The following is a 26,410-nucleotide window of genomic DNA, read 5'->3' as shown; positions in this document are numbered from 1 at the left end:
TGGAGTGAGACACGAACCTGGAGTGGGACTGGAACCTGGAGTGGGAATGGAACCTGGATAGGGACTGGAACCTGGAGTGGGACTGAAAGCAGGAGAGGGACTGGAACCTGGAGTGGGACAGGAACCTGGAGTGAGACTGGAACCTGGAGTGAGACAGGAACCTGGAGTGGGAGTCGACCTGGAGTGGGAGTCGCTCCGGGAGTGATAGACGAACCTGGAGGGAGACTGGCACCTGGAGTAGGACTGGACCCTGGAGTGAGATGGAACCTGGAGTGGGACTGGAACCTGGAGAAAGACTGGAAACTCGAGTGAGACTGGAATCTGGAGTGGGACTGGAACGTGGAGTGGGACTGGAACCTGGAGTGAGAATGCAACCTGGAGTGGGACTGGAACCTGGAGTGGGATTGGAACCTGATGAGAGACTGGAATCTGGAGTGGAACTGGAACCTGGAGTGAGACTGGAACCTGGAGTGAGACTGGAACCTGGAGTGAGACTGGAACCTGGAGTGAGTCTGGAACCTGGAGTGGGAATGGAAACTGGACAGGGAATCGAACCCGGAGTGGGTCTCTAACCTGGAGTGGGACTGGAACCTGGAGAGGGACTTGAGCCTGGAGTGTGACTGGAACCTGGATAGGGACTGGAACCTGGAGTGGGACTGGAAGCAGGAGAGGGACTGGAACCTGGAGTGGGACTGGAAGCAGGAGAGGGACTGGAACCTGGAGTGGGACAGGAACCTGGAGTGAGACTGGAACCTGGAGTGAGACAGGAACCTGGAGTGGGACTGGAACCTAGAGTGGGAGTCGACCTGGAGTGGGAGTCGCTCCGGGAGTGATAGACGAACCTGGAGGGAGACTGGCACCTGGAGTAGGACTGGACCCTGGAGTGAGATATGATCCTGGAGAGGGACTGGAACCTGGAGTTGGACTGGAACCTGGAGTCGGACCGGAACCTGGAGCGAGACTGGAACCTGGAAAACGACTGGAACCTGGAGTGGGACTGGAAACTGGAATGGGACTGGAACCTGGAGTGGGACTGGTACCTGGAGTGGGACTGGAACCAGGAGTGCGACTGGAACCTGGAGTGGGATTCGAATCTGGACTCGGACTGGAACATGGAGAGGGACTGGAACATGGAATGGGACTGGAACCTTGAGTGAGACTGGAACCTGGAGTGAGACTGGAACCTGGAGTGAGACTGGAACCTGGAGTGGGATTGGAACCTGGAGTGAGACTGGAACCTGGAGTGGGACTTGAACCTGGAGTGGGACTGGAACCTGGAGTGGGACTGGAACTGGAGTGGGACAGGAATCTGGAATGGGACTGGAACCTGGAGTGGGACTGGAACCTGGAGTGAGACTGGAACCTGGAGTGGGACTGGAACCTGGAGTTGGACTAGAACCTGGAGTGAGATCGGAACCAGGAGAGGTACTGGAACCTGGAGTGGGACTGGAACCTGGAGTGAGTCTGTAAGCTGGAGTGGGACTGGAACCTGGAGTGACACTGGAAGCTGGAGTGGTGCTGGAACCTGGAGTGGGACTGGAACCTGGAGTGAGACTGGAACCTGGAGTTAGACAGGAACCTGGAGTGGGACTGGAAACTGGAGTGGGAGTCGAAACTGGACTCGGAGTGGAACCTGGAGAGGGACTGGAACCTGGAGTGGGACTGGAACCTGGAGTTTGACTCGAACCTCGAGTGAGACTGGAACCTGGAGTGAGACTGGAACCTGGAGTTAGACTGGAACCTGGAGTGAGACTGGAACCTGGAGTGTGACTGGCACCTGGAGTGAGACCAGAACCTGGAGTGAGACTGGAACCTGAAGTGGGACTGGAACCTGGAGTGAGACTGGAATCAGGAGAGGGGCTGGAACCTGGAGTGTGACTGGAAGCTGGAGTAAGATTGGAACCTGGAGTGGGACTTGAACCTGGAGTGGGACTGGAAACTGGAGTGGGACAGGAACCTGGAATGGGACTGGAAACTGGAGTGAGACTGATACCTGGAGTGGGAGTGGAACCTGGTGTCGGACTGGAACCTGGAGTGGGTCTGGAACCTGGAGTGAGACAGGAACCTGGATTGAGACTGGAACCTGGAGAGGGACTGGAACCTGGAGTGGGTCTCTAACCCGGAGTGGGACTGGAACCCGGAGTCGGACTGGAACCTGGAGAGGGACTGGAACCTGGAGTGTGACTGGAATCTGGAGTAAGACTGGAACCTGGAGTGAGACTGGAACCTGGAGTGGGACTGGAACCTGGAGTGAGGCTGGAACCTGGAGTGGGACTGGAACCTGGAGTTGGACTTGAATCTGCAGTGGGACTGGAACCTGGAGAGGGACTGGAAACTGGAGTGAGACTGGAATCTGGAGTGGGACTGGAACCTGGTACCTGGAGTGAGACTGGAACCTAGAGTGGTCCAGGAAGCTGGAGTGAGACTTGGACCTGGAGTGAGACTGGAACCTGGAGTGGGACTGGAACCTGCAGTGAGACAGGAACCTGGAGTGGCACTGAAACTTGGATTGGGACTGGAAACTGGAGTGTGACTGGAACCTGGAGTGAGACTGGAACCCGGAGAGGGACTGGAACCCAGAGTGGTTCTGGAACCCGGAGTGGGAATGGAACCCGGAGTGGGACTGGAACCTGGATTTGGACTGGAACCTGGAGTGAGACTGGAACCTGGAGAGGGAGCTGGAACCTGGAGTGGGACTGGAACGTGGAGTGGTACTGGAACCTGGAGTGAGACTGGAACCTGGAGTGAGTCTGGAACCTGGAGTGGGAATGGAACCTGGAGTGAGACTGGAAACTGGAGAGGAACTGGAGCCTGTAGTGGGACTTGAAACTGGAGTAAGACTGGAACCTGGAGAGAGACACGAACCTGGAGTGGGACTGGAACCTGGAGTGGGACTGGAACCAAGAGAGGGACTGGAAACTGGAGTGAGACTGGAACCTGGAGTGGGACTGGAACCTGGTGTCGGACTGGAACCTGGAGTGGGACTGGAACATGGAGTGAGACAGGAACCTGGAGTGGGACTAGAACCTGGAGAGGGAATCGAACCCGGAGTGGGTCTCTAACCCGGAGTGGGACTGGAACCCGGAGTGGGACTGGAACCTGGAGAGGGACTTGAGCCTGGAGTGTGACTGGAACCTGGATCGGGACTGGAATGTGGATTGAGACTGGAACCTGGAGTGAGACTGGAACCTGAAGTGAGACTGGAACCTGGAGAGGGACTGGAACCTGGAGTGGGACTGGAACCTGGAGTGAGACTGGAACCTGAAGTGAGACTGGAACCTGGAGTGGGACTGGAACCTGGAGTTGGACTCGAACCTCGAGTGAGACTGGAACCTGGAGTGAGACTGGAACCTGGAGTTAGACTGGAACCTGGAGTGAGACTGGAACCTGGAGTGTGACTGGAACCTGGAGTGAGCCTGGAACCTGGAGTGAGACCGGAACCTGGAGTGAGACTGGAACCTGAAGTGGGACTGGAACCTGGAGTGAGACTGGAACCTGGAGTGGGACTGGAATCTGGAGTTGGACTAGAACCTGGAGTGAGACCGGAACCTGGAGTGGGACTGGAACCTGGAGAGGGACTGGAACCTGGAGTGGGTCTCTAACCCGGAGTGGGACTGGAACCCGGAGTGGGACTGGAACCTGGAGAGGGACTGGAACCTGGATTGGGACTGGAAGCAGGAGAGGGACTGGAACCTGGAGTGAGACTGGAATCTGGAGTAAGACTGGAACCTGGAGTGAGACTGGAACCTGAAGTGGGACTGGAATCTGGAGAGTGGCTGGAACCTGGATTGGGACTGGAACCTGGAGTAAAACTGTAACATGGAGTGAGACTGGAACCTGGAGTGGGACTGGAACCTGGAGTGAGGCTGGAACCTGGAGTGGGACTTGAACCTGGAGTTGGACTTGAATCTGCAGTTGGACTGGAACCTGGAGAGGGACTGGAAACTGGAGTGAGACTGGAAACTGGAGTGGGACTGGAACCTGGAACCTGGAGTGAGACTGGAACCTAGAGTGGTCCAGGAAGCTGGAGTGAGACTTGGACCTGGAGTGAGACTGGAACCTGGAGTGGGACTGGAACCTGCAGTGAGACTGGAACCTGGAGTGGCACTGGAACTTGGATTGGGACTGGAACCTGGAGTGTGACTGGAACCTGGAGTGAGACTGGAACCCGGAGAGGGACTGGAACCCAGAGTGGTTCTGGAACCCGGAGTGGGAATGGAACCCGGAGTGGGACTGGAACCTGGAGTGGGACTGGAACCTGGAATGGGACTGGAATCTGGAGTGGGACTGGAAGCTGGAGTGAGACTGGAAGCTGGAGTGGGACTAGAACCTGGAGTGGGATTGGAACCTGGAGTGGGACTGGAACCTGGAGTGAGACTGGAACCTGGTGTGAGACTGGAACCTGGAGTGAGACTGGAACCTGAAATGGGACTGGAACCTGGAGTGAGACTCGATCCTGGAGAGGGTCTGGAACCTGGAGTGTGACTGGAAGCTCGAGTAAGCCTGGAACCTGGAGTGGGACTGGAATCTGGAGAGGGACTGGAAACTGGAGTGGGACTGGAACCTGGAGTGGGACTTGAACCTGGAGTGGGACTGGAAACTGGAGTGAGACCGGAACCTGGAGTGGGTCTCTAACCCGGAGACGGACTGGAACACGGAGTCGGACTGGAACCTGGAGAGGGACTGGAGCCTGGAGTGTGACTGGAACCTGGAGTGAGACTGGAATCTTGAGTGGGACTGGAACCTGGAGTGAGACTGGAACCTGGAGTGGGCCAGGAACCTGGGGTAAGACTGGAACCTGGAGTGAGGGTGGAACCTGGAGTGGGACTGGAACCTGGAGTGAGACTGGAACCTGGAGTGGCACTGGAACCTGGAGAGGGACTGGAACCTGGAGTGAGACACGAACCTGGAGTGAGACTGGAACCCGGAGAGGGACTGGAACCCAGAGTGGTTCTGGAACCCGGAGTGGGAATGGAACCCGGAGTGGGACTGGAACCTGGAGTGGGACTGGAACCTGGAATGGGACTGGAATCTGGAGTGGGACTGGAAGCTGGAGTGAGACTGGAAGCTGGAGTGGGACTAGAATCTGGAGTGGGATTGGAACCTGGAGTGGGACTGGAACCTGGAGTGAGACTGGAACCTGGTGTGAGACTGGAACCTGGAGTGAGACTGGAACCTGAAATGGGACTGGAACCTGGAGTGAGACTCGATCCTGGAGAGGGTCTGGAACCTGGAGTGTGACTGGAAGCTCGAGTAAGCCTGGAACCTGGAGTGGGACTGGAATCTGGAGAGGGACTGGAAACTGGAGTGGGACTGGAACCTGGAGTGGGACTGGAACCTGGAGTGGGACTGGAAACTGGAGTGAGACCGGAACCTGGAGTGGGTCTCTAACCCGGAGACGGACTGGAACACGGAGTCGGACTGGAACCTGGAGAGGGACTGGAGCCTGGAGTGTGACTGGAACCTGGAGTGAGACTGGAATCTTGAGTGGGACTGGAACCTGGAGTGAGACTGGAACCTGGAGTGGGCCAGGAACCTGGGGTAAGACTGGAACCTGGAGTGAGGGTGGAACCTGGAGTGGGACTGGAACCTGGAGTGAGACTGGAACCTGGAGTGGCACTGGAACCTGGAGAGGGACTGGAACCTGGAGTGAGACACGAACCTGGAGTGGGACTGGAACCTGGAGTGGGAATGGAACATGGAGTGGGACTGGAACCTGGAGTGAGAAAGGAACCTGGAGTGGGACTGGAACCTTAAGAGGTACTGGAACCTGGATTGGTTCTCTAAGCCGGAGTGGGACTGGAACCCGGAGTGGGACTGGAACCTGGAGTGGGACTGGGACCTGGAGAGAGATGGAACCTGGAGTGGGACTAGAACCTGGAGTGAGACTGGAACCTAGAGTGAGACTGGAACCTGGATTGGGACTGGAACCTGGAGTGAGACTGGAACCTGGAGTGGGACTGGAACCTGGATTGGGACTGGAACCTGGAGTGAGATGGAACCAGGAGTGGGACTGCAAACTGGAGTGGGACTGGAACCTGGAGTGGGACTGGAACCTGGAGAGGGACTGGAACCTGGAGTGAGACACGAACCAGGAGTGGTACTGGAACCTGGAGTGGGACTGGAACCTGGAGTGGGAATGGAACCTGGAGTGGGACGGGAACCTGGAGTGAGAAAGGAACCTGGAGTGGGACTGGAACCTTAAGAGGGACTGGAACCCGGATTGGTTCTCTAAGCCGGAGTGGGACTGGAACCCGGAGTGGGACTGGAACCTGGAGTGGGACTGGGAACTGGAATGAGATGGAACCTGGAGTGGGACTGGAACCTGGAGTGAGACTGGAACCTAGAGTGAGACTGGAACCTGGATTGGGACTGGAACCTGGAGTGAGACTGGAACCTGGAGTGGGACTGGAACCTGGAGTGGGACTGGAACCTGGAGTGAGATGGAACCTGGAGTGGGACTGGAACCTGGAGTGGGACTGGAAACTGGAGTGGGACTGGAACGTGGAGAGGGACTGGAACCTGCAGTGAGACTGGAATCTGGAGTGGGACTGGAACCTGGAGTGAGACTGGAACCTCAAGTGGGCCAGGAAGCTGGAGTGAGACTGGGACCTGGAGTGGGACTTGGACCTGGAGTGGGACTGGAACCTGGAGAGGGACTGGAACCTGGAGTGAGACTGGAACCTGGAGTTGGATTGGAACCTGGAGTGAGACTGGAACCTGGAGTTGCACTGGAACCTGGAGAGGGACAGGAACCTGGATTGAGACACGAACCTGGAGTGGTACTGGAACCTGGAGTGGGACTGGAACCTGGAGTGGGAATGGCACCTGGAGTGAGAAAGCAACCTGGAGTGTGACTGGAACCTTAAGAGGGACTGGAAACCGGATTGGTTCTCTAAGCCGGAGTGGGACTGGAACCCGGAGTGGGACTGGAACCTGGAGTGGGACTGGGACCTGGAGTGAGACTGGAACCTAGAGTGAGACTGGAACCTGTAGTGGGACTGGAACCTGGAGTGGGACTGGAACCTGGAGTGGGACTGGAACCTGGAGTGGGACGGGAACCTGGAGTGAGATGGAACCTGGAGTGGGACTGGAACCTGGAGTGAGACTGGAACCTAGAGTGAGACTCGAACCTGGAGTGGGACTGGAACCTGGAGTGGGACTGGAACCTGGAGTGGGACTGGAACATGGAGTGAGACTGGAACCTGGAGTGGGACTGGAACCTGGAGAGGGAGCTGGAACCTGGAGAAAGACTCGAACCTGTAGTGAGACTGGAACCTGGAGTGGGACTGGAACCTGGAGTGAGACTGGAACCTGGAGTGAGACTGGAACATGGAGTGGGAGTGGAAACTGGAGTGAGACTGGACCCTGGAGTGAGACTGGAACCTTGAGTGAGACTGGAACCTGGAGTGAGACTGGAACCTGGAGTGGGACTGGAACCTGGAGTGGGAGTCGACCTGGAGAGGGAGTCGCTCCGGGAGTGAGACACTAACCTGGAGGGAGACTGGCTCCTGGAGTAGGACTGGAACCTGGAGTGAGATATGAGCCTGGAGATGGACTGGAACCTGGAGTGGACTGGAACCTGGAGAGGGACTGGAACCTGGAGAGGGACTAGAACCTGGAGAGGGACTGGAACCTGGAGTGGGACTGGAACCTGGAGTGGGACTGGAACCTGGAGTCGGACCGGAACCTGGAGTGAGACTGGAAACTGGAAAATGACTGGAACCTGGAGTGGGACTGGAAACTGGAATGGGAGTGGAACCTGGAGTGGGACTGGAACCTGGAGTGGGACTGGAACCTGGAGCGGGACTGGAACCTGGAGTGGGACTTGAACCTTGAGTGAGACTGGAACCTGGAGTGAGACTGGAACCTGGGGTGGGATTGGAACCTGGAGTGAGACTGGAACCAGGAGTGGGCCTGGAAAATAGAGTGAGACTAGAACCTGGAGTGGGACTGGAACTGGAGTGGGACTGGAATCTGGAGTGGGACTGGATAATGGAGTGGAACTGGTTACTGGAGTGGGACTGGAACCTGGAGTGAGATTGGAACCTGGAATGTGACTGGAACCTGGAGTGAGACTGGAACCTGGAGTGAGACTGGAAACTGGAGTGGGACTGGAACCTGGAGTTGGACTAGAACCTGAAGTGAGACTGGAACCAGGAGTGGGACTGGAACCTGGAGTGGGACTGGAACTGGAGTGTGACTGGAATCTGGAGTAGGACTGGAACAAGGAGTGGAACTGGTTACTGGAGTGGGACTGGAACCTGGAGTGAGACTGGAACCTGGAATGTGACTGGAACCTGGAGTGAGACTGGAACCTGGAGTGAGACTGGAACCTGGAGTGGGACTGGAACCTGGAGAAGGCCTGGAGCCTGGAGTGGGACTGGAACCTGGAGTGGGACTGGAACAAGGAGAGGTACCGGAACCTGGAGTGGGACTGGAACCTGGAGTGAGACTGGAAGCTGGAGTGAGACTGGAAGCTGGAGTGGGACTGGAACCTGGAGTGACACTGGAAGCTGGAGTGGTGTTGGAACCTGGAGTGGGACTGGAACCTGGAGTGAGATTGGATCCTGGAGTGAGACAGGAACCTGGAGTGGGACTGGAAACTGGAGTGGGACTAGAACCTGGAGTGGGACTGGAACCTGGAGTGCGAGTCGAAACTGGACTCGGAGTGGAAACTGGAGAGGGACTGGAACCTGGAGTGGGTCTCTAACCCGGAGTGGGACTGGAACCCGGAGTAGGACTGGAACCTGGAGAGGGACTGGAGCCTGGAGTGTGACTGGAAGCTCAAGTAAGCCTGGAACCTGGAGTGGGACTGAAATCTGGAGTGGGACTGGAAACTGGAGATGGACTGGAATCTGGAGTGGGACTGGAACCTGGAGTGGGACTGGAAACTGGAGTGAGACTGGAACCTGGAGTGGGACAGGAACCTGGAGAGGAACTGGAACCTGGAGTGGGTCTCTAACCCGGAGACGGACTGGAACACGGAGTCGGACTGGAACCTGGAGAGGGACTGGAGCCTGGAGTGTGACTGGAACCTGGAGTGAGACTGGAATCTTGAGTGGGACTGGAACCTGGAGTGAGACTGGAACCTGGGGTGGGCCAGGAACCTGGGGTAAGACTGGAACCTGGAGTGAGGGTGGAACCTGGAGTGGGACTGGAACCTGGAGTGAGACTGGAACCTGGAGTGGCACTGGAACCTGGAGAGGGACTGGAACCTGGAGTGAGACACGAACCTGGAGTGGGACTGGAACCTGGAGTGGGAATGGAACCTGGAGTGGGACTGGAACCTGGAGTGAGAAAGGAACCTGGAGTGGGACTGGAACCTTAAGAGGGACTGGAATCTGGATTGGTTCTCTAAGCCGGAGTGGGACTGGAAACCGGAGTGGGACTGGAACCTGGAGTGGGACTGGGACCTGGAGTGAGATGGAACCTGGAGTGGGACTGGAATCTGGAGTGAGACTGGAACCTAGAGTGAGACAGGAACCTGGATTGGGACTGGAACCTGGAGTGAGACTGGAACCTGGAGTGGGACTGGAACCTGGATTGGGACTGGAACCTGGAGTGAGATGGAACCAGGAGTAGGACTGGAAACTGGAGTGGGACTGGAACCTGGAGTGGGACTGGAACCTGGAGAGGGACTGGAACCTGGAGTGAGACACGAACCTGGAGTGGTACTGGAACCTGGAGTGGGACTGGAACCTGGAGTGGGAATGGAACCTGGAGTGGGACGGGAACCTGGAGTGAGAAAGGAACCTGGAGTGTAACTGGAACCTTAAGAGGGACTGGAACCCGGATTGGTTCTCTAAGCCGGAGTGGGACTGGAACCCGGAGTGGGACTGGAACCTGGAGTGGGACTGGGAACTGGAGTGAGATGGAACCTGGAGTGGGACTGGAACCTGCAGTGAGACTGGAACCTAAAGTGAGACTGGAACCTGGATTGGGACTGGAACCTGGAGTGGGACTGGAACCTGGAGTGGGACTGGAATATGGAGTGGGACTGGAACCTGGAGTGAGATGGAACCTGGAGTGGGACTGGAACCTGGAGTGGGACTGGAAACTGGAGTGGGACTGGAACGTGGAGAGGGACTGGAACCTGCAGTGAGCTTGGAATCTGGAGTGGGACTGGAACCTGGAGTGAGACTGGAACCTGAAGTGGGCCAGGAAGCTGGAGTGAGACTGGGACCTGGAGTGGGACTTGGACCTGGAGTGGGACTGGAACCTGGAGTGAGACTGGAATCTTGAGTGGGACTGGAACCTGGAGTGAGACAGGAACCTGGAGTGGGCCAGGAACCTTGAGTAAGACTGGAACCTGGAGTGAGGCTGGAACCTGGAGTTGGACTGGAACCTGGAGTGAGACTGGAACCTGGAGTTGCAATGGAATCTGGAGAGGGACAGGAACCTGGAGTGAGACACGAACCTGGAGTGGTCCTGGAACCTGGAGTGGGACTGGAACCTGGAGTGGGAATGGAACCTGGAGTGAGAAAGCAACCTGGAGTGGGACTGGAACCTTAAGAGGGACTGGAACCTGGAGTGAGACTGGAACCTGGAGTGGGACTGGAACCTGGAGTTGGACTCGAACCTCAAGTGGGACTGGAACCTGGAGTGAGACTGGAACCTGGAGTGAGAGTGGAACCTGGAGTGAGACTGGAACCTGAAGTGGGACTGCAACCTGGAGTGAGACGGGAACCTGGAGAGGGGCTGGAACCTGGAGTGTGACTGGAACCTCGAGTAAGACTGGAACTTGGAGTGGGACTGGAACCTGGAGTGAGACACGAACCTGGAGTGGTACTGGAAGCTGGAGTGGGACTGGAACCTGGAGTGGAACGGGAACCAGGAGTGAGAAAGGAACCTGGAGTGAGAAAGGAACCTGGAGTGGGACTGGAACCTGAAGAGGGACTGGAACCCGGATTGGTTCTCTAAGCCGGAGTGGGACTTGAACCTGGAGTGGGAGTCGCTCCGGGAGTGATAGACGAACCTGGAGGGAGACTGGCACCTGGAGTAGGACTGGACCCTGGAGTGAGATATGAGCCTGGAGAGGGACTGGAAGCTGGAGTTGGACTGGAACCTGGATTCGGACCGGAACCTGGAGCGAGACTGGAACCTGGAAAATGACTGGAACCTGGAGTGGGACTGGAACCTGCAGTGAGACTGGAACCTGGAGTGGCACTGGAACTTGGATTGGGACTGGAACCTGGAGTGTGACTGGAACCTGGAGTGAGACTGGAACCCGGAGAGGGACTGGAACCCAGAGTGGTTCTGGATTCCGGAGTGGGAATGGAACCCGGAGTGGGACTGGAACCTGGAGTGGGACTGGAACCTGGAGTGAGATGGAACCTGGAGTGTGACTGGAACCTGGAGTGAGACAGGAACCTGGAGTGAGACTGGAACCTGGAGTGAGACTGGAACCTGGAGTGGGACTGGAACCTGGAGTGGGACTGGAACGTGGAGTGGGACTGGAACCTGGAGTGAGAATGCAACCTGGAGTGGGACTGGAACCTGGAGAGGGATTGGAACCTGATGAGAGACTGGAATCTGGAGTGGAACTGGAACCTGGAGTGAGACTGGAACCTGGAGTGAGTCTGGAACCTGGAGTGGGAATGGAACCTGGAGTGAGACTGCAAACTGGAGAGTGACTGGAGCCTGGAGTGGGACTGGAAACTGGAGTAAGACTGGAACCTGGAGTGAGACACGAACCTGGAGTGGGACTGGAACCTGGAGTGGGACTGGAGCCTGGAGAGGGACTGGAAACTGGAGTGAGACTGGAACCTGGAGTGGGACTGGAACCTGATGTCGGACTGGAACCTGGAGTGGGACTGGAACATGGAGTGAGACTAGAACCTGGAGAGGGAATCGAACACGGAGTGGGTCTCTAACCCGGAGTGGGACTGGAACCCGGATTGGGACTGGAACCTGGAGAGGGACTTGAGCCTGGAGTGTGACTGGAACCTGGATAGGGACTGGAACCTGGAGTGGGATTGGAAACAGGAGAGGGACTGGAACCTGGAGTGGGACTGGAATCTGGATTGAGACTGGAACCTGGAGTGAGACTGGAACCTGAAGTGAGACTGGAACCTGGAGAGGGACTGGAACCTGGAGTGGGACTGGAACCTGGAGTTGGACTCGAACCTCGAGTGAGACTGGAACCTGGAGTGAGATTGCAACCTGGAGTTAGACTGGAACCTAGAGTGAGACTGGAACCTGGAGTGTGACTGGAACCTGGAGTGAGCCTGGAACCTGGAGTGAGACCGGAACCTGGAGTGAGACTGGAACCTGAAGTGGGACTGGAACCTGGAGTGAGACTGGAATCTGGAGAGGGGCTGGAACCTGTAGTGTGACTGGAACCTGGAGTAAGATTGGAACCTGGAGTGGGACTGGAACCTGGAGTGGGACTGGAAACTGGAGTGGGACTGGAACCTGGAATGGTACTGGAAACTGGAGTGAGACTGATACCTGGAGTGGGACTGGAACCTGGTGTCGGACTGGAACCTGGAGTGGGACTGGAACCTGGAGTGAGACCGGAACCTGGATTGAGACTGGAACCTGGAGAGGGACTGGAACCTGGAGTGGGTCTCTAACCCGGAGTGGGACTGGAACCCGGAGTCGGACTGGAACCTGGAGAGGGACTGGAACCTGGATTGGGACTGGAAGCAGGAGAGGGACTGGAACCTGGAGTGAGACTGGAATCTGGAGTAAGACTGGAACCTGGAGTGAGACTGGAACCTGAAGTGGAACTGGAACCTGGAGAGGGGCTGGAACCTGGATTGGGACTGGAACCTGGAGTAAAACTGGAACCTGGAGTGAGACTGGAACCTGGAGTGGGACTGGAACCTGGAGTGAGTCTGGAACCTAGAGTGGGACTGGAACCTGGAGTTGGACTTGAATCTGCAGTGGGACTGGAACCTGGAGAGGGACTGGAAACTGGAGTGAGACTGGAATCTGGAGTGGGACTGGAACCTGGAACCTGGAGTGAGACTGGAACCTAGAGTGGTCCAGGAAGCTGGAGTGAGACTTGGACCTGGAGTGAGACTGGAACCTGGAGTGGGACTGGAACCTGCAGTGAGACTGGAACCTGGAGTGGCACTGGAACTTGGATTGGGACTGGAACCTGGAGTGTGACTGGAACCTGGAGTGAGACTGGAACCCGGAGAGGGACTGGAACCCAGAGTGGTTCTGGAACCCGGAGTGGGAATGGAACCCGGAGTGGGAATGGAACCTGGAGTGGGACTGGAACCTGGAGTGAGATGGAACCTGGAGTGTGACTGGAACCTGGAGTGAGACAGGAACCTGGAGTGAGACTGGAACCTGGAGTGAGACTGGAACCTGGAGTGGGACTGGAAACTGGAGTGGGACTGGAACGTGGAGTGGGACTGGAACCTGGAGTGAGAATGCAACCTGGAGTGGGCCTGGAACCTGGAGAGGGATTGGAACCTGTTGAGAGACTGGAATCTGGAGTGGAACTGGAACCTGGAGTGAGACTGGAACCTGGAGTGAGTCTGGAACCTGGAGTGGGAATGGAACCTGGAGTGAGACTGGAAACTGGAGAGTGACTGGAGCCTGGAATGGGACTGGAAACTGGAGTAAGACTGGAACCTGGAGTGAGACACGAACCTGGAGTGGGACTGGAACCTGGAGTGGGACTAGAGCCTGGAGAGGGACTGGAAACTGGAGTGAGACTGGAACCTGGAGTGGGACTGGAACCTGATGTCGGACTGGAACCTGGAGTGGGACTGGAACATGGAGTGAGACTAGAACCTGGAGAGGGAATCGAACCCGGAGTGGGTCTCTAACCCGGAGTGGGACTGGAACCAGGAGTGGGACTGGAACCTGGAGAGGGACTTGAGCCTGGAGTGTGACTGGAACCTGGATAGGGACTGGAACCTGGATTGAGACTGGAACCTGGAGTGAGACTGGAACCTGAAGTGAGACTGGAACCTGGAGAGGGACTGGAACCTGGAGTGGGACTGGAACCTGGAGTTGGACTCGAACCTCGAGTGAGACTGGAACCTGGAGTGAGACTGGAACCTGGATTTAGACTGGAACCTGGAGTGAGACTGGAATCTGGAGTGTGACTGGAACCTGGAGTGAGCCTGGAAACTGGAGTGAGACCGGAACCTGGAGCGAGACTGGAACCTGAAGTGGGACTGGAACCTGGAGTGAGACTGGAATCTGGAGAGGGGCTGGAACCTGGAGTGTGACTGGAACCTGGAGTAAGATTGGAACCTGGAGTGGGACTGGAACCTGGAGTGGGACTGGAAACTGGAGTGGGACTGGAACCTGGAATGGGACTGGAAACTGGAGTGAGACTGATACCTGGAGTGGGACTGGAACCTGGTGTCGGACTGGAACCTGGAGTGGGACTGGAACCTGGAGTGAGACCGGAACCTGGATTGAGACTGGAACCTGGAGAGGGACTGGAACCTGGAGTGGGTCTCTAACCCGGAGTGGGACTGGAACCCAGAGTCGGACTGGAACCTGGAGAGGGACTGGAACCTGGAGTGAGACTGGAATCTGGAGTAAGACTGGAACCTGGAGTGAGACTGGAACCTGAAGTGGGACTGGAACCTGGAGAGGGGCTGGAACCTGGATTGGGACTGGAACCTGGAGTAAAACTTGAACCTGGAGTGAGACTGGAACCTGGAGTGGGACTGGAACCTGGAGTGAGGCTGGAACCTGGAGTGGGACTGGAACCTGGAGTTGGACTTGAATCTGCAGTGGGACTGGAACCTGGAGAGGGACTGGAAACTGGAGTGAGACTGGAATCTGGAGTGGGACTGGAACCTGGAACCTGGAGTGAGACTGGAACCTAGAGTGGTCCAGGAAGCTGGAATGAGACTTGGACCTGGAGTGAGACTGGAACCTGGAGTGGGACTGGAACCTGCAGTGAGACTGGAACCTGGAGTGGCACTGGAACTTGGATTGGGACTGGAACCTGGAGTGTGACTGGAACCTGGAGTGAGACTGGAACCCGGAGAGGGACTGGAACCCAGAGTGGTTCTGGAACCCGGAGTGGGAATGGAACCCGGAGTGGGACTGGAACCTGGAGTGGGACTGGAACCTGGAGTGAGATGGAACCTGGAGTGTGACTGGAAGCTGGAGTGAGACAGGAACCTGGAGTGAGACGGGAACCTGGAGTGAGACTGGAACCTGGAGTGGGACTGGAACCTGGAGTGGGACTGCAACGTGGAGTGGGACTGGAACCTGGAGTGAGAATGCAACCTGGAGTGGGCCTGGAACCTGGAGAGGGATTGGAACCTGATGAGAGACTGGAATCTGGAGTGGAACTGGAACCTGGAGTGAGACTGGAACCTGGAGTGAGTCTGGAACCTGGAGTGGGAATGGAACCTGGAGTGAGACTGGAAACTGGAGAGGGACTGGAGCCTGGAGTGGGACTGGAAACTGGAGTGAGAGTGGAACCAGGAGTGAGACTGGAACCTGAAGTGGGACTGCAACCTGGAGTGAGACGGGAACCTGGAGAGGGGCTGGAACCTGGAGTGTGAATGGAACCTCGAGTAAGACTGGAACTTGGAGTGGGACTGGAACCTGGAGTGAGACACGAACCTGGAGTGGTACTGGAACCTGGAGTTGCACTGGAACCTGGAGAGGGACTGGAACCTGGAGTGAGACACGAACCTGGAGTGGTACTGGAAGCTGGAGTGGGACTGGAACCTGGAGTGGAATGGTAACCTGGAGTGAGAAAGGAACCTGGAGTGAGAAAGGAACCTGGAGTCGGACTGGAACCTGAAGAGGGACTGGAACCCGGATTGGTTCTCTAAGCCGGAGTGGGTCTTGAACCTGGAGTGGGAGTCGCTCCGGGAGTGATAGACGAACCTGGAGGGAGACTGGCACCTGGAGTAGGACTGGACCCTGGAGTGAGATATGAGCCTGGAGAGGGACTGGAAGCTGGAGTTGGACTGGAACCTGGAGTCGGACCGGAACCTGGAGCGAGACTGGAACCTGGAAAATGACTGGAACCTGGAGTGGGACTGGAAACTGGAATGGGACTGGACCCTGGAGTGGGACTGGAACCTGGAGTGGGACTGGAACCAGGAGTGCGACTGGAACGTGTAGTGGGACTGGAACCTGGAGTGAGAATGCAACCTGGAGTGGGCCTGGAACCTGGAGAGGGATTGGAACCTGATGAGAGACTGGAATCTGGAGTGGAACTGGAACCTGGAGTGAGACTGGAACCTGGAGTGAGTCTGGAACCTGGAGTGGGAATGGAACCTGGAGTGAGACTGGAAACTGGAGAGTGACTGGAGCCTGGAGTGGGACTGGAAACTGGAGTAAGACTGGAACCTGGAGTGAGACACGAACCTGGAGTGGGACTGGAATCTGGAGTGGGACAGGAACCTGGAGAGGGACTGGAAACTGGAGTGAGACTGGAACCTGGAGTGGGACTGGAACCTGATGTCGGACTGGAACCTGGAGTGGGACTGGAACATGGAGTGAGACTAGAACCTGGAGAGGGAATCAAACCCGGAGTGGGTCTCTAACCCGGAGTGGGACTGGAACCCGGAGTGGGACTGGAACCTGGAGAGGGACTTGAGCCTGGAGTGTGACTGGAACCTGGATAGGGACTGGAACCTGGAGTGGGATTGGAAACAGGAGAGGGACTGAAACCTGGAGTGGGACTGGAATCTGGATTGAGACTGGAACCTGGAGTGAGACTGGAACCTGAAGTGAGACTGGAACCTGGAGAGGGACTGGAACCTGGAGTGGGACTGGAACCTGGAGTTGGACTCGAACCTCGAGTGAGACTGGAACCTGGAGTGAGACTGGAACCTGGAGTTAGACTGGAACCTGGAGTGAGACTGGAACCTGGAGTGTGACTGGAACCTGGAGTTAGACCGGAACCTGGAGTGAGACTGGAACCTGAATTGGGACTGGAACCTGGAGTGAGACTGGAATCTGGAGAGGGGCTGGAACCTGGAGTGTGACTGGAACCTGGAGTAAGATTGGAACCTGGAGTGGGACTGGAACCTGGAGTGGGACTGGAAACTGGAGTGGGACTGGAACCTGGAATGGGACTGGAAACTGGAGTGAGACTGATACCTGGAGTGGGACTGGAACCTGGTGTCGGACTGGAACCTGGAGTGGGACTGGAACCTGGAGTGAGACCGGAACCTGGATTGAGACTGGAACCTGGAGAGGGACTGGAACCTGGAGTGGGTCTCTAACCCGGAGTGGGACTGGAACCCGGAGTCGGACTGGAACCTGGAGAGGGACTGGAACCTGGATTGGGACTGGAAGCAGGAGAGGGACTGGAACCTGGAGTGAGACTGGAATCTGGAGTAAGACTGGAACCTGGAGTGAGACTGGAACCTGAAGTGGGACTTGAACCTGGAGAGGGGCTGGAACCTGGATTGGGACTGGAACCTGGAGTAAAACTGGAACCTGGAGTGAAACTGGAACCTGGAGTGGGACTGGAACCTGGAGTGAGGCTGGAACCTGGAGTGGGACTGGAACCTGGAGTTGGACTTGAATCTGCAGTGGGACTGGAACCTGGCGAGGGACTGGAAACTGGAGTGAGACTGGAATCTGGAGTGGGAATGGAACCTGGAACCTGGAGTGAGACTGGAACCTAGAGTGGTCCAGGAAGCTGGAGTGAGACTTGGACCTGGAGTGAGACTGGAACCTGGAGTGGGACTGGAACCTGCAGTGAGACTGGAACCTGGAGTGGCACTGGAACTTGGATTGGGACTGGAACCTGGAGTGTGACTGGAACCTGGAGTGAGACTGGAACCCGGAGAGGGACTGGAACCCAGAGTGGTTCTGGAACCCGGAGTGGGAATGGAACCCGGAGTGGGACTGGAACCTGGAGTGGGACTGGAACCTGGAGTGAGATGGAACCTGGAGTGTGACTGGAACCTGGAGTGAGACAGGAACCTGGAGTGAGACTGGAACCTGGAGTGAGACTGGAACCTGGAGTGGGACTGGAACCTGGAGTGGGACTGGAACGTGGAGTGGGACTGGAACCTGGAGTGAGAATGCAACCTGGAGTGGGCCTGGAACCTGGAGAGGGATTGGAACCTGATGAGAGACTGGAATCTGGAGTGGAACTGGAACCTGGAGTGAGACTGGAACCTGGAGTGAGTCTGGAACCTGGAGTGGGAATGGAACCTGGAGTGAGACTGGAAACTGGAGAGGGACTGGAGCCTGGAGTGGGACTGGAAACTGGAGTGAGAGTGGAACCAGGAGTGAGACTGGAACCTGAAGTGGGACTGCAACCTGGAGTGAGACGGGAACCTGGAGAGGGGCTGGAACCTGGAGTGTGTCTGGAACCTTGAGTAAGACTGGAACTTGGAGTGGGACTGGAACCTGGAGTGAGACACGAACCTGGAGTGGTACTGGAACCTGGAGTGGCACTGGAACCTGGAGAGGGACTGGAACCTGGAGTGAGACACGAACCTGGAGTGGTACTGGAAGCTGGAGTGGGACTGGAACCTGGAGTGGAACGGGAACCTGGAGTGAGAAAGGAACCTGGATTGAGAAAGGAACCTGGAGTGGGACTGGAACCTGAAGAGGGACTGGAACCCGGATTGGTTCTCTAAGCCGGAGTGGGACTTGAACCTGGAGTGGGAGTCGCTCCGGGAGTGATAGGCGAACCTGGAGGGAGACTGGCACCTGGAGTAGGACTGGACCCTGGAGTGAGATATGAGCCTGGAGAGGGACTGGAAGCTGGAGTTGGACTGGAACCTGGAGTCGGACCGGAACCTGGAGCGAGACTGGTTCCTGGAAAATGACTGGAACCTGGAGTGGGACTGGAAACTGGATTGGGACTGGAACCTGGAGTGGGACTGGAACCTGGAGTGGGACTGGAACCAGGAGTGCGACTGGAACCTGGAGTGGGAGTCGAATCTGGACTCGGACTGGAACCTGGAGAGGGACTGGAACATGGAGTGGGACTGGAACCTGGAGCGGGGCTGGACCCTGGAGTGGGACTGGAACCTTGAGTGAGACTCGAACCTGGAGTGAGACTGGAACCTGGAGTGAGACTGGAACCTGGAGTGGGATTGGAACCTGGAGTGAGACTGGAACCTGGAGTGGGACTTGAACCTGGAGCGGGCCTGGAGCCTGGAGTGGGACTGGAACCTGGAGTGGGACTGGAACCAGGAGAGGTACTGGAACCTGGAGTGGGACTGGAACCTGGAGTGACTCTGGAAGCTGGAGTGAGAAGGAAGCTGGAGTGGGACTGGAACCTGGAGTGACACTGGAAGCTGGAGTGGTGCTGGAACCTGGAGTGGGACTGGAACCTGGAGTGAGACTGGAACCTGGAGTTAGACAGGAACCTGGAGTTGGACTGGAAACTGGAGTGGGACTAGAACCTGGAGTGGGACTGGAACCTGGAGTGGGAATGGAACATGGAGTGAGACTGGAACCTGGAGAGGGACTGGAGCCTGGAGTGAGACACGAACCTGGAGTGGGACTGGAACCTGGAGTGGGACTGGAACCTGGAGAGGGACTGGAAACTGGAGTGAGACTGGAACCTGGAGTGGGACTGGAACCTGGTGTCGGACTGGAACCTGGAGTGGGACTGGAACATGGAGTGAGACAGGAACCTGGGGTGGGACTGGAACCTGGAGAGGGAATCGAACCCGGAGTGGGTCTCTAACCCGGAGTGGGACTGGAACCCGGAGTGGGACTGGAACCTGGAGAGGGACTTGAGCCTGGAGTGTGACTGGAACCTGGATAGGGACTAGAACCTTGAGTGGGACTGGAAGCAGGAGAGGGACTGGAACCTGGAGTGGGACAGGAACCTAGAGTGAGACTGGAACCTGGAGTGAGACAGGAACCTGGAGTGGGACTGGAAACTGGAGTGGGACTAGAACCTGGAGTGGGACTGGAACCTGGAGTGGGAGTCGAAACTTGACTCGGAGTGGAACATGGAGAGGGACTGGAACCTGGAGTGGGACTGGAACCTGGAGTTGGACTCGAACCTCGACTGAAACTGGAACCTGGAGTGAGACTGGAACCTGGAGTTAGACTGGAACCTGGAGTGAGACTGGAACCTGGAGTTAGACTGGAACCTGGAGTGAGACTGGAACCTGAAGTGGGACTGGAACCTGGAGTGAGACTTGAATCTGGAGAGGGGCTGGAACCTGGAGTGTGACTGGAACCTGGAGTAAGATTGGAGCCTGGAGTGGGACTGGAACCTGGAGTGGGACTGGAAACTGGAGTGAGACTGGAACCTGGAATGGGACTGGAAACTGGAGTGAGACTGATACCTGGAGTGGGACTGGAACCTGGTGTCGGAGTGGAAACTGGAGTGGGACTGGAACCTGGAGTGAGACAGGAACCTGGAGTGGGACTGGAACCTGGAGAGGGACTGGAACCTGGAGTGGGTCTCAAACCCGGAGTGGGACTGGAACCCGGAGTCGGACTGGAACCTGGAGAGGGACTGGAACCTGGATTGGGACTGGAAGCAGGAGAGGGACTGGAACCTGGAGTGAGACTGGAATCTGGAGTAAGACTGGAACCTGGAGTGAGACTGGAACCTGAAGTGGGACTGGAACCTGGAGAGGGGCTGGAACCTGTATTGGGACTGGAACCTGGAGAGGGACTGGAAACTGGAGTGAGACTGGAATCTGGAGTGGGACTGGAACGTGGAGTGGGACTGGAACCTGGAGTGAGAATGCAACCTGAAGTGGGCCTGGAACCTGGAGAGGGATTGGAACCTGATGAGAGACTGGAATCTGGAGTGGAACTGGAACCTGGAGTGAGACTGGAACCTGGAGTGAGTCTGGAACCTGGTGTGGGAATGGAACCTGGAGTGAGACTGGAAACTGGAGAGGGACTGGAGCCTGGAGTGGGACTGGAAACTGGAGTAAGACTGGAACCTGGAGTGAGACACGAACCTGGAGTGGGACGGGAACGTGGAGTGGGACTGGAACCTGGAGAGGGACTGGAAACTGGAGTGAGACTGGAACCTGGAGTGGGACTGGAACATGGTGTCGGACTGGAACCTGGAGTGGGACTGGAACATGGAGTGAGACAGGAACCTGGAGTGGGACTGGAACCTGGAGAGGGAATCGAACCCGGAGTGGGTCTCTAACCCGGAGTCGGACTGGAACACGGAGTGGGACTGGAACCTGGAGAGGGACTTGAGCCTGGAGTGTGACTGGAACCTGGATAGGGACTGGAACCTGGAGTGGGACTGGAAGCAGGAGAGGGACTGGAACCTGGAGTGGGACTGGAAGCAGGAGAGGGACTGGAACCTGGAGTGGGACAGGAACCTGGAGTGAGACTGCAACCTGGTGTGAAACAGGAACCTGGAGTGGGACTGGAACCTAGAGTGGGAGTCGACCTGGAGTGGGAGTCGCTCCGGGACTGATAGACGAACCTGGAGGGAGACTGGCACCTGGAGTAGGACTGGACCCTGGAGTGAGATATGAGCCTGGAGAGGGACTGGAAGCAGGAGTTGGACTGGAACCTGGAGTCGGACCGGAACCTGGAGCGAGACTGGAACTTGGAAAATGACTGGAACCTGGAGTGGGACTGGAAACTGGAATGGGACTGGAACCTGGAGTGGGACTGGAACCTGGAGTGGCACTGGAACCAGGAGTGCGAGTGGAACCTGGAGTGGGATTGGAACCTGGAGTGAGACTGGAACCTGGAGTGGGACTTCAACCTGGAGTGGGACTGGAACCTGGAGTGGGACTGGAACTGGAGTGGGACTGGAATCTGGAAAGGGACTTGAAAATGGAGTGGAACTGGTTACTGGATTGGGACTGGAACCTGGAGTGAGACTGGAACCTGGAATGGGATGGAACCTGGAGTGGGACTGGAACTGGAGTGGGACTGGAATCTGGAAAGGGACTGGAAAATGGAGTGGAACTGGTTACTGGATTGGGACTGGAACCTGGAGTGAGACTGGAACCTGGAATGGGACTGGAACCTGGAGTGGGACTGGAACATGGAGTGAGACTGGAACCTGGAGTGGGACTGGAACCTGGAGTTGGACTAGAACCTGGAGTGAGACCGGAACCTGGAGTGGGACTGGAACCTGGAGTGGGACTGGAACCTGGAGAGGGTCTGGAGCCTGGAGTGGGGCTGGAACCTGGAGTGGGACTGGAACCAGGAGAGGTACTGGAACCTGGAGTGGGACTGGAACCTGGAGTGAGTCTGGAAGCTGGAGTGAGACTGGAAGCTGGAGTGGGACTGGAACCTGGAGTGACACTGGAAGCTGGAGTGGTGCTGGAACCTGGAGTGGGACTGGAACCTGGAGTGAGACTGGAACCTGGAGTTAGACAGGAACCTGGAGTGGGACTGGAAACTGGAGTGGGACTAGAACCTGGAGTGGGACTGGAACCTGCAGTAGGAGTCGAAACTGGACTCGGAGTGGAACCTGGAGAGGGACTGGAACCTGGAGTGGGACTGGAACCAGGAGTTGGACTCGAACCTCGAGTGAGACTGGAACCTGGAGTGAGACTGGAACCTGGAGTTAGACTGGAACCTGGAGTGAGACCGGAACCTGGAGTGTGACTGGAACCTGGAGTGAGACTGGAACCTGGAGTGAGACCGGAACCTGGAGTGAGACTGGAACCTGAAGTGGGACTGGAACCTGGAGTGAGACTGGAATCTGGAGAGGGGCTGGAACCTGGAGTGTGACTGGAACCTGGAGTAAGATTGGAACCTGGAGTGGGACTGGAACCTGGAGTGGGACTGGAAACTGGAGTGGGACTGGAACCTGGAATGGGACTGGAAACTGGAGTGAGACTGATACCTGGAATGGGACTGGAACCTGGTGTCGGACTGGAACCTGGAGTGGGACTGGAACCTGGAGTGAGACCGGAACCTGGATTGAGACTGGAACCTGGAGAGGGACTGGAACCTGGAGTGGGTCACTAACCCGGAGTGGGACTGGAACCCGGAGTCGGACTGGAACCTGGAGAGGGACTGGAACCTGGATTGGGACTGGAAGCAGGAGAGGGACTGGAACCTGGAGTGAGACTGGAATCTGGAGTAAGACTGGAACCTGGAGTGAGACTGGAACCTGAAGTGGGACTGGAACCTGGAGAGGGGCTGGAACCTGGATTGGGACTGGAACCTGGAGTAAAACTGGAACCTGGATTGAGACTGGAAACTGGAGTGGGACTGGAACCTGGAGTGAGGCTGGATCCTGGAGTGGGACTGGAACCTGGAGTTGGACTTGAATCTGCAGTGGGACTGGAACCTGGAGAGGGACTGGAAACTGGAGTGAGACTGGAATCTGGAGTGGGACTGGAACCTGGAACCTGGAGTGAGACTGGAACCTAGAGTGGTCCAGGAAGCTGGAGTGAGACTTGGACCTGGAGTGAGACTGGAACCTGGAGTGGGACTGGAACCTGCAGTGAGACTGGAACCTGGAGTGGCACTGGAACTTGGATTGGGACTGGAACCTGGAGTGTGACTGGAACCTGGAGTGAGACTGGAACCCGGAGAGGGACTGGAACCCAGAGTGGTTCTGGAACCCGGAGTGGGAATGGAACCCGGAGTGGGACTGGAACCTGGAGTGAGACCGGAACCTGGAGTGAGATGGAACCTGGAGTGTGACTGGAACCTGGAGTGAGACAGGAACCTGGAGTGAGACTGGAACCTGGAGTGAGACTGGAACCTGGAGTGGGACTGGAACTTGGAGTGGGACTGCAACGTGGAGTGGGACTGGAACCTGGAGTGAGAATGCAACCTGGAGTGGGCCTGGAACCTGGAGAGGGATTGGAACCTGGTGAGAGACTGGAATCTGGAGTGGAACTGGAACCTGGAGTGAGACTGGAACCTGGAGTGAGTCTGGAACCTGGAGTGGGAATGGAACCTGGAGTGAGATTGGAAACTGGAGAGTGACTGGAGCCTGGAGTGGGACTGGAAACTGGAGTAAGACTGGAACCTGGAGTGAGACACGAACTTGGAGTGGGACTGGAACCTGGAGTGGGACTGGAGCCTGGAGTGGGACTGGAAACTGGAGTGAGACTGGAACCTGGAGTGGGACTGGAACCTGATGTCGGACTGGAACCTGGAGTGGGACTGGAACATGGAGTGAGACAGGAACCTGGAGTGGGACTGGAACCTGGAGAGGGACTTGAGCCTGGAGTGTGACTGGAACCTGGATAGGGACTGGAACCTGGAGTGGGATTGGAAACAGGAGAGGGACTGGAACCTGGAGTGGGACTGGAATCTGGATTGAGACTGGAACCTGGAGTGAGACTGGAACCTGAAGTGAGACTGGAACCTGGAGAGGGACTGGAACCTGGAGTGGGACTGGAACCTGGAGTTGGACTGGAACCTGGAGTGAGACTGGAACCTGGAGTGAGACTGGAACCTGGAGTTAGACTGGAACATGGAGTGAGACTGGAAACTGGAGTGTGGCTGGAACCTGGAGTGACCCTGGAACCTGGAGTGAGACCGGAACCTGGAGTGAGACTGGAACCTGAAGTGGGACTGGAACCTGGAGTGAGACTGGAATCTGGAGAGGGGCTGGAACCTGGAGTGTGACTGGAACCTGGAGTAAGATTGGAACCTGGAGTGGGACTGGAACCTGGAGTGGGTCTGGAACCTGGAATGGGACTGGAAACTGGAGTGAGACTGATACCTGGAGTGGAACTGGAACCTGGTGTCGGACTGGAACCTGGAGTGGGACTGGAACCTGGAGTGAGACCGGAACCTGGAGTGAGTCTGGAACCTGGAGTGGGAATGGAACCTGGAGTGAGACTGGAAACTGGAGAGTGACTGGAGCCTGGAGTGGGACTGGAAACTGGAGTAAGACTGGAACCTGGAGTGAGACACGAACCTGGAGTGGGACTGTAACCTGGAGTGGGACTGGAGCCTGGAGTGGGACTGGAAACTGGAGTGAGACTGGAACCTGGAGTGGGACTGGAACCTGATGTCGGACTGGAACCTGGAGTGGGACTGGAACATGGAGTGAGACAGGAACCTGGAGTGGGACTAGAACCTGGAGAGGGAATCGAACCCGGAGTGGGTCTCTAACCCGGAGTGGGACTGGAACCCGGAGTGGGACTGGAACCTGGAGAGGGACTTGAGCCTGGAGTGTGACTGGAACCTGGATAGGGACTGGAACCTGGAGTGGGATTGGAAACAGGAGAGGGACTGGAACCTGGAGTGGGACTGGAATCTGGATTGAGACTGGAACCTGGAGTGAGACTGGAACCTGAAGTGAGACTGGAACCTGGAGAGGGACTGGAACCTGGAGTGGGACTGGAACCTGGAGTTGGACTCGAACCTCGAGTGATACTGGAACCTGGAGTTGGACTCGAACCTCGAGTGAGACTGGAACCTGGAGTGAGACTGGAACCTGGAGTTAGACTGGAACCTGGAGTGAGACTGGAACCTGAAGTGGGACTGGAACCTGGAGTGAGACTGGAATCTGGAGAGGGGCTGGAACCTGGAGTGTGACTGGAACCTGGAGTAAGATTGGAACCTGGAGTGGGACTGGAACCTGGAGTGGGTCTGGAACCTGGAGTGGGACTGGAACCTGGAGTGAGACCGGAACCTGGATTGAGACTGGAACCTGGAGAGGGACTGGAACCTGGAGTGGGTCTCTAACCCGGAGTCGGACTGGAACCCGGAGTGGGACTGGAACCTGGAGAGGGACTGGAACCTGGATTGGGACTGGAAGCAGGAGAGGGACTGGAACCTGGAGTGAGACTGGAATCTGGAGTAAGACTGGAACCTGGAGTGAGACTGGAACCTGAAGTGGGACTGGAACCTGGAGAGGGGCTGGAACCTGGATTGGGACTGGAACCTGGAGTAAAACTGGAACCTGGAGTGAGACTGGAACCTGGAGAGGAACTGGAACCTGGATTGGGACTGGAAGCAGGAGAGGGACTGGAACCTGGAGTGAGACTGGAATCTGGAGTAAGACTGGAACCTGGAGTGAGACTGGAACCTGAAGTGGGACTGGAACCTGGAGAGGGGCTGGAACCTGGATTGGGACTGGAACCTGGAGTAAAACTGGAACCTGGAGTGAGACTGGAACCTGGAGTGGGACTGGAACCTGGAGTGAGGCTGGAACCTGGAGTGGGACTGGAACCTGGAGTTGGACTTGAATCTGCAGTGGGACTGGAACCTGGAGAGGGACTGGAAACTGGAGTGAGACTGGAATCTGGAGTGGGACTGGAACCTGGAACCTGGAGTGAGACTGGAACCTAGAGTGGTCCAGGAAGCTGGAGTGAGACTTGGACCTGGAGTGAGACTGGAACCTGGAGTGGGACTGGAACCTGCAGTGAGACTGGAACCTGGAGTGGCACTGGAACTTGGATTGGGACTGGAACCTGGAGTGTGACTGGAACCTGGAGTGAGACTGGAACCCGGAGAGAGACTGGAACCCAGAGTGGTTCTGGAACCCGGAGTGGGAATGGAACCCGGAGTGGGACTGGAAACTGGAGTGGGACTGCAACCTGCAGTGAGAGGGAAC

General features: G+C 56.9%; 2 protein-coding genes across 2 annotated transcripts in view; both read right to left on the bottom strand.

Annotated features, from left to right (window-relative positions):
• The window catches only part of nrxn2b (neurexin 2b), a 1,731,499-nt gene that overhangs the window by 985,063 nt on the left and 720,026 nt on the right, over positions 1-26,410 (bottom strand). The window lies entirely within an intron of this gene.
• LOC144670204 (uncharacterized) overlaps positions 1-26,410 on the bottom strand; it is a 242,057-nt gene that overhangs the window by 133,853 nt on the left and 81,794 nt on the right. Inside the window, 4 exon segments of the mRNA XM_078532690.1 lie at positions 2,873-2,920; positions 14,826-14,909; positions 16,498-16,508; positions 18,502-18,645. Of these exon segments, the coding sequence (XP_078388816.1) occupies positions 2,873-2,920; positions 14,826-14,909; positions 16,498-16,508; positions 18,502-18,645 (287 nt within the window).

This window comes from Cetorhinus maximus, chromosome 31 (genome assembly GCF_964194155.1).
Source record: "Cetorhinus maximus chromosome 31, sCetMax3.hap1.1, whole genome shotgun sequence".
NCBI lineage: Eukaryota > Metazoa > Chordata > Chondrichthyes > Lamniformes > Cetorhinidae > Cetorhinus > Cetorhinus maximus.
The sequence above is the reverse complement of the archived record's forward strand: the minus strand, read 5'-3'. Positions and strand labels throughout refer to the sequence as shown.